Genomic DNA, 8832 nt, shown 5'->3' on the forward strand with positions numbered 1-8832 from the left:
TGACATTAGGAACCTCTATCACTCCTTGTCTTGACGAATTCAAGCATGCATTGCCGCCAGGGGCGGTTCGACCAACTACTAATTTGAACACTCAATGGGTGATTGTGAGCCGTGAACAGGTACTATGACCTTAATTTTTTAATAATTTTATTATGTGTATGAGCTATATACATATTCAATTTCATCACATAAAACATCAACACCCACGTGGCAATGTCATCTCCCTCACCTCACCTTCAGCGCTCCTTCAACAAAAACAGCAGTCAGTCAAAAAATGCTATAGCCAGGCGTTGAACGACACTACTGCAGAGAGCCGGATCACGTCATGCAAGTTCGCATGATAATTCCGGCATATCAGCGGAATTAGGTACTTTTCACATAAGATCTTACACAAAGCACGAAAAATAAGACTGATGTTAAAAATGAAAGACTTCCTCCAATTATCTGCCCCAGACCTAATGTGAAATGGAGCGATTTAAGAGAAAAGTTTACCAAGCACGGCGTTAAAGACTACGTCGGCGTCCTGACAAGGAGACTTAGACATTTCTATATTACCGAGCTATTGCAGGTGCAACGTTGCCGGTTCCTTAAATCAAACCCAAGGCCACATGACATAACGAATTCAGGAAATGGAAAACATCTCGGATGAGAAAACGTAGAAACGAAAAGTGAGAGGGGTAGCAAAAGGAAAAAGGCAACTAGCAGGTAAGTTAAGGGAGAAATGCCAATGCCAATGATTATAAGTTACGGAGTGCCTATGGTTCAGAACCATGTACCGCCAAATCAGAAAAATATCAAAGTAGTGAGCAGAAATAGGAAAATTGCCTAATTGGTTATCATGATGCACACGAGATCATGATGCGCTCGAGAAAGGTTAGGGATATTAAAAATCAAGTTTTGATGTTTTTGGAAGTTTTATGATTTTAAACTTTTTTGTATTTTTTTAATTTTATGTATTTTTTTAAGATTTTTATAACACAAATACGACACTAAAAGCGGAAAGGAAAGATTTTACAGATTAATAGGCATATGGCACTAAGCATAGCGAAGTAAAGATTAAATTTTCACGACAAAATATCCAAGGCAGCGGGCATCATGTGACTAAATAGTGAACAGATTGATAAGAATGCAGAGGTAGCCACTTTTCAGTAATACTGGAGAAGGAGAACGGTAGAGCAATTACATGGCTAAGTCAACACCTCCTTATAGAAGGAAGCCGGGACACTGGATTGTGACGTCACGCGTAGTCGTCTATGTCGAAACCCCGAGAGAGCAACGAAACAAAACAGGCTGCGCGCTAGTGCCGTACTTAACGTTGATTTCACTATTTGATATAGATACTTGGGTGGGATTTTATTCAGAGATTCAATTATATATAATGAATAATTTAATTACTTCAAAATTTAACACAATAAAATTTGACATAAATTTAAGAATTTTTTGTTTCTTATTTCTTGACTTTAATGAATTATACTTCCTTGTAGGTTTCACAGCAGCATTTAAAAAGTTAAAAATCAGCCATACTAACTCAAAAAAGGAATTTCTGACTTTTCCCTCATAATTTAATATTGCTTTATATTTTCCTAATATTTATGAAAAAAACCTAAATTATCTGCATACAAACTATTACTTATCATTTCATTTTTCTTCCAATCAGTAATTTGTCTTTAAAAGAAAATGGTATAAAAATGCACTAAATTTTGTCTATAATATGCTATGTGTCTTGCAAGTTTCAAATAAATTAGTATATCAGAGGTTTGCTTAGCAAATAATTCAATGTGCAATTTAAAATTATTGCTTAAATCTGTAGAACCAATAATATTAGTTGTATATGTACTTAACTGTATTGTGTTAGTTATAAAGCTGAACTTGAAAATAAAGATTCACAAGTGAAAAATAAAAAAAATTTATTTACAATTTTATGCAAGCAGTCAGCATAACAACACAACACCTAAGTTATAACATACAAATAAGTTAAAACCAGCTGATCTCTTTTTATCAATAAATTATTCAAACTTTCTTGTAAAAATTGAAGCAGAAATCTCATTAAGCATATTGCCATACTAAGAAATCTCATCAATTCTTATTTATTAACAGGTGTGAAAATTTCAAAACTGCTTCTATATTAATTGGGTCTCATCAGAAACAATAAGATGAGACTATGTGACCTTAATATTTAAATTTTGATACTGCAAGTTCAAGTTTCTATTCGTTAAATTTCAACCCATTTTGTCTGGCAATTACAAACACCGTTATTAACTTTTTACAACAGCCAATTAATAGTTTCAAAATGTATTACGATACTGCCATAATATGGATAAATATCGGGCAAACACTTGAGAAGACCGTCCATTACCATTTAAAACACTTCAGGTGCACAAATGATATTAAATTTTATACGATGGCTATTATTATTTATGAAGCATATAAAGATACATTCAACAGCAAATGGATGTCAGCATCACCAGTATATGTAAAAACATTTATTGATGTTGTGTAAAGGAAGTGATTATCAGTTAATGTTTCAAATATAGAAAATAATAAAAATGTTTTACCTATGCACCAGTATCCAATTTGAAAGTATCTGGTCACTACATGCAACACAATTTTGTTGTAATTTTTCCAAGCTAAAATCGTGATCTTCTAAGTTACTCGCTATCAGGCTTGTTTAATTTAAGCAAAGAATATATCAAAATGATTTGTCCAGAAAGCCACCAGTCTTAATTATGGGACACCGGTAATTTCAAAATGCACATGAAAATCACAGGTTTGTGAAATGAGTGCTCCTAATCAGAGACACCCTTTATTCAGCCAATTCCCAGAATAATAGTAGGAGTTATTACAAACCTGTTATTTTGTCGCCATGCTGAAACACATAACTGTTATCTTGATAAAGTAATTTATCATATGGTAACATGAAAATTATACTCAAATGATATAAGTAATGGCCACTTAAAGACACAACATAGACCCTTTTTTACACAACAACAAATTAAAGACAAGGAAATGAATTTTTCAATATTTTTAAGTGTAAAACAGTCAGTACATGCCCATATAAAAAATATAAATTATAATGACCCATTCTCAGTATAAAAGCAGCAGTTACCATAAACTTGTCATCTTGTAAGCATGCTGAAACACAACTTTTATCATGAGAAAGCATTTTACAGTATGTTAACACCAAATGATAACCACTTACTAAACATTAAGTGGTAGCCATTTAAATACAACCCAGATACCATTTTATGCAGCAAACACTCAACAGCACGAAAATGAATTTTTCAATATTATCATCTTTCAAGTGCTCTGAATATAAAACAGTCAGTGCATGTCCATATGAACAAAATTATAATGACCCATTCCCAGTATAATAGCAGCAGCTATTATAAACATACAATTTTCTAATCATGCTGGAAACATATAACTGTTACCTCGATAAAACATTTTACCATATGTTAACACAAAAATTATATCAAAATGATAAGAGTAGTGGCCACTTAAAACATAACCCAGACACATTTTTATGCGATGACAAATTAAAGGCAAGGAAATTCCTTCTTCAATATTTCAAGTCATAGAGTGGATATATATATAAATATATTTATATACGTTTTGTGTGGCCGATTGCAACCAAAATACGAGGTGCACATATACATGTTATAGCAGTCCTATATACAAAATTTCAACGTTCTGAGGCTACTCGTTTTTGAGTTATGTGAGATATGTACGTACGCACGAACGTACGTACATACGTTCGTACAGAAGCCACGAAAAATTCTCTTCAGAATTAATTTTAGTTTAAGTTTTTTTAAGCAGTTTTATAATTTTTTTGAAGGAAAAGAGTATTTTATTCTGTCCTTACGTACAGATATGGTGCAAAAACATCGTTAAATTGCATTCGATAGCGGTCAAAATGGATATTTTCGGTGAAATATGCTGCCTGAAACTTTTCGCGATTACAATACTTCAAGGAAGTAAAAAGGACATGCCTTCTTCAATATTTCAAGTCATCTAAATATAAAACAGTCAGTATATGTTCATATCAACAAAATTATAATGACCCATTACCAGTATAACAGTGGCAGTTATTATATACATATCATTCGGTAAGCATGCTGAAACATCACTTTTATCAGGAGAAAGCATTTTACCCTATGTCAACACCAAACTTATACCCAAATGATAAAAGTAGTGGCCGCACTAAAACACAAACCGAGATACTTTTTTACGCGATGACAAATTAAAAAAAGGACATGCCTTCTTCAATATTTCAAGTCATCTAAATATAAAACAGTCAGTATATGTTCATATCAACAAAATTATAATGACCCATTACCAGTATAACAGTGGCAGTTATTATATACATATCATTCGGTAAGCATGCTCTAACATAACTTTTATCAGGAGAAAGCATTTTACCATATGTCAACACCAAACTTATACCCAAATGATAAAAGTAGTGGCTGCGCTAAAACACAAACCGAGACACCTTTTTACGCAATGACAATTTAAAGGCAAGGAAATGCCTTCTTCAATATTTCAAGTCATCTGAATGTTAAACAGTCAGTATCTGTCCATATCAACAAAAGTATAATGACCCATTACCAGTATAACAGTGGCAGTTATTATATACATATCATTTTGTACCCATGCTGAAACATATCACTTTTATCAGGAGAAAGCATTTTACCATATGTTAACACCAAACTTATATCCAAATGATAAAAGTAGTGGCCGCACAAACACAAACCGAGACATTTTTTTACGCGATGAGAAATTAAAAAAAGGACATGCCTTCTTCAATATTTCAAGTCATCTGAATGTAAAACAGTCAATATCTGTCCATATCAACAAAAGTATAATGACCCATTACCAGTATAACAGTGGCAGTTATTATATACATAACATTTTGTAAGCATTTTGAAACATATAACTGTTACTTTGATAAAGTATTTTATCATGTTAACACCAAAATTATACCCAAATGATAAAAGTAGTGGCCACATAAAAACATAACGCAGACACTTTTTTACACAACAAATTAAGGGCAAGGAAATGAATTTTTCAATATTTCAAGTCAATTATAATGATAAAGAATCTTACCATATGTTAACACTAATTTGATATCCACATTAATAATAAGGACCACTTAAAATACAACCCAGACACTTATTTACATAGATGCATAGAAATGAATTTTTCGTTACTATTACTTTTCAAGTGATCTCAAGGTTAAACAGACAGCATACATGAGTAGAAAAAAAATAATAAGGAATTCACAATAATGTGTAACAGTAACTGTTAGATGCGAAAATATTTTTTCAACAGAAATAAATATGAACTAACATCACTAGGCTTTGCAATTAATTTTTTGTGTCTTGTTACATGCATTAAAGTTACTAAACTTACTAGTCTATGAAATACAGCATCATTTGAATTAAAACCTACATTTTTTAAATGTTTAATTGCTAAACACCCATTATATTTTTATTTATGCTTTAAAGTTTTCAATTTGCACTCTTTTGCAATGCTTTTCTGGTTTAGTGTATCATTCTTTAATTTGCAATAATTATTTAAAAATGTGTTCGTTGATGACCAAAGAATCTGCTTTAACACTTTCTGTGACTCATGAGCTTTAGGGCAATCATCTAGATTTAAAAAAATGTCATTTTCTATCAGTATGTCTAGAGTTAAGTTACATGCTATATCCCTCTGATTTGCAGAAAATAAAAATTCATTCTCAAATTCTTCAGATACAAATTTTTGAATAACAACATAATTATATATTACTGAATTTAGTACATCAGGATGAGGATATAGAAGTCCTCTATCAAATCTTTTTATCCAAGACTGTCCTTCATTTTCTACAATTAATTCTTTATCAATAGTTAGATTGCCTTTACAAATATCACAGCTTAATAGTTTCACAACTTTATAACTACAGTAACCAGCTATATACATTAAAATTGGTATGTCATTTTGAACATTTTGTATATCTTCATTTGTAATAGTTATTCTTCCTGAGAAAGTGCATCCAATATTTTCTTGCTCCAGAGATTCAATACACAGGTTTTTACAATTTAGATAAATTTCCTCCTTTAAAATCGAAACATGAATTTAAATGCACTTCATCCATCATAATAATTACAGTTTTATCATTTTCTTCTAAATCCTTGCATCTTTGTTTAACATATCCTAAAAAGTCATCATTAAATTGCTCAGTAATAGGATTAAGAGAAAACGAACAAATTCTATGAATAGTACGTGGATGGGGAATAGAAATGTAACCTGAATGTCGTAAAAACTTGTATGCATGCGGTGAGATCGAGTTTAACAAACTGCAAAAAATAAGTAAATCTGGAGTATATCGATACTTCTCTTTCTTTATTTACTTGCTCATTTAGTTTATTTACTTGCTCTGAAAGGAAGTTCTGTTCAGTTTCTTTTTCAGGTAACACTCTTTTCAATTCTGAAAGCATATCATCCACAATTTGTATAGAATTCTTAATATATTCTTCATTTTGTAAGTTATGAGACAGACTTTCAACTTCCTTTAGTACTTCTAGAAACATATTTACATTACTAATTTTTAGAGGGAAAACAAATTTACCAATAGATTTTATAGCGATGTTTTTAATATAAACACATACTGTTAAATCCTCATTTATTACTACCGATTTCTGAATTTCTGGAGCTGGGTCACTTAAAATATGAAGTAACATAGTTGAATTTTCAGTATGTACAGTTGTCCAAAATGTTTCTAAAATCTGATGTTCTAGGCAATTATTGAATTCAATTAAACTTTCAAATGATCGTTCATTATCATACCGTTCTTTCATTTTCAAACTTTCTTCTATCGCTTTCTCCAGGTATTTCTCTTCTAAACGAGCTTTCTTCTTTTCTGGTGACATACTCGATACAGAATTTGATGACATGTAGGATGGGCCATCAGGGAACTGAGAAGGTATGCATCCTTTTTTTCAAACGTGGCCTAGAAATTGGGGCTTTAATTAACTTCGCTGATTTCTCATCATACATTTCGATTTCTCGTATTATTTCATTTGATCGAAAATGTAATTCACATACCTATAAAAGAAAATATTCAAAAATCAACTTGTTGTGAGTACAAAAGTTAGATGCATGTTAATATTTAGTAACAGAAGTCAATAAGCCCTATGATTTAAATAAATAATTTGATACATAAATAGGAATTAAAAAACCAGTAATATCATTTCAATTATGTGTATAACTTAAGTAATTTGTAAAATCTGGAATGCTCATCATAATGATTACAGCTTTATTTACATTTAAAGAAAATTATATATTTGAGATAATTGTTTACAACAAACACTGGTTACCAAATACAAATAATTACCTTGAATACATCATACCAAACTTTCATATATCATTACAAAAATTTTAAAATGAAACCTATTATGATTACTTAGTAGTTCCTTGTCATATAAATTATGATAAATTTGGAATAACTACAGAATCTGCCTGCACAGTATACTAGAAAGCATTTACAAATTATTGGCATTTATGTAACTACTAAATTTAGAATTACTCCTGTTATATGGAACTTTATTTCATTCATAAAACTTTGAAGGAAAATATTTTTTTGAAATGATTAAAACAGGCAAGATTAAAATCTTTCAAACATAAAACTTCTTACCCACAGATCAAAATCTAATATCGTAAGCATAAACATCACATACCTATCAATAAAAGTATAAAGATACAAAACATAAAAAATGCAGTAAAATTGAAATTACTCTGGTATGTTTAGTAGGTTGAAAGCCATCTTTTCTTCGTAGACTCCTTATCCATTTCATCCGGAGTTCAGTCTCATTTGGAAACTTGAATACAGCCACTTTTGGTCCGTTTTTGTAATTACCACGACATGTGGCTACAGCACATTTATGAGGCATCGTATAAAATTATAAAAGCACGAGACAATATATAAAAAAAGCACGAGACAATATAAAAACTCTGTCGCTAACGCAAATAACCGCTCCACGTTCGTCGCTCTTGGCTCAACTACGGGGCTTTGATTTTGTTTGAAGGAGCGAGGTGAGTCAGAGACGACTACCTGTGACGTCAGAGCTTCCCCTCGCTTCAGTGTCCCGGCTACCTTCTATAAGGAGGTGTTGGCTAAGTACGTCCTTCATGGTCCGGGCGCTGGAAATGTCTACGCCTTTTAGCTGGAGGATAGATGCCGTATTCGCGTCCCATGATTGAGCGAGGTCTTTTCTTCGAGCTGCAAATAGCAGGATCGTAGGCCGGTAACTGTTGAAGTGCACGGTTATCAGTCTGTTCTCTTTTGAGGAATAAATTTTGACAAAGTTTTTTTAATAACAACGTCTACAGGTTTAATGTTAAAATCCGAATGAATCACATCTGTACGGGCATAATAGGCTGCATTAATGACTAAACGCAGGGTCTTACTTTGGAAGCTTTGCAGTTTTTTGATGTGTGTTTTTGCAGATCTACCACAGATGGTGCAAGCATACAAAAATATTGGTCGAATGATGGAAGTATAGAGAAGCATTTTGTTTTTGATTGACAGAGAGCTCTTTCGGTCAGTTCAGTTCAGTTCAGTTATCTGATTTAGACAGCATTTAGCAGCCCACTGCTTTAACTGCCTGTCATGGTATTGCCCTAAGGCTTGGAAAAATGAGAATAAGGCGGTAACCGCCGCGCCTCTATAGGAGATAGAATAGTACATGAGTACACAATGAAATTTAGAAGTGCATCTGGGAAAACTGTTAGAGCTGGCAACAAAATATGAAAATATATTAAGTTATGTAGTAAGCTAGTGATGAACAATCA

General features: G+C 32.1%; 1 protein-coding gene across 1 annotated transcript; it reads right to left on the reverse strand.

Annotated features, from left to right (window-relative positions):
• Window positions 1–3068: 3068 nt before the first annotated feature.
• Window positions 3069–8019, reverse strand: LOC118202296 (uncharacterized). Its single transcript, XM_085827290.1, has 2 exons — window positions 7776–8019; window positions 3069–7086 (listed from the first exon to the last, which is right to left on the reverse strand). The coding sequence occupies exon 2, from the start codon at window positions 6933–6935 to the stop codon at window positions 6252–6254; it is 684 nt and encodes a 227-aa protein (XP_085683416.1). The 5' UTR covers window positions 6936–7086; window positions 7776–8019; the 3' UTR covers window positions 3069–6251.
• Window positions 8020–8832: the final 813 nt, after the last annotated feature.

Source organism: Stegodyphus dumicola, chromosome 11, assembly GCF_044657685.1.
Source record: "Stegodyphus dumicola isolate Sdum_Otavi_A_Nest chromosome 11, ASM4465768v1".
Classification (NCBI taxonomy): domain Eukaryota; kingdom Metazoa; phylum Arthropoda; class Arachnida; order Araneae; family Eresidae; genus Stegodyphus; species Stegodyphus dumicola.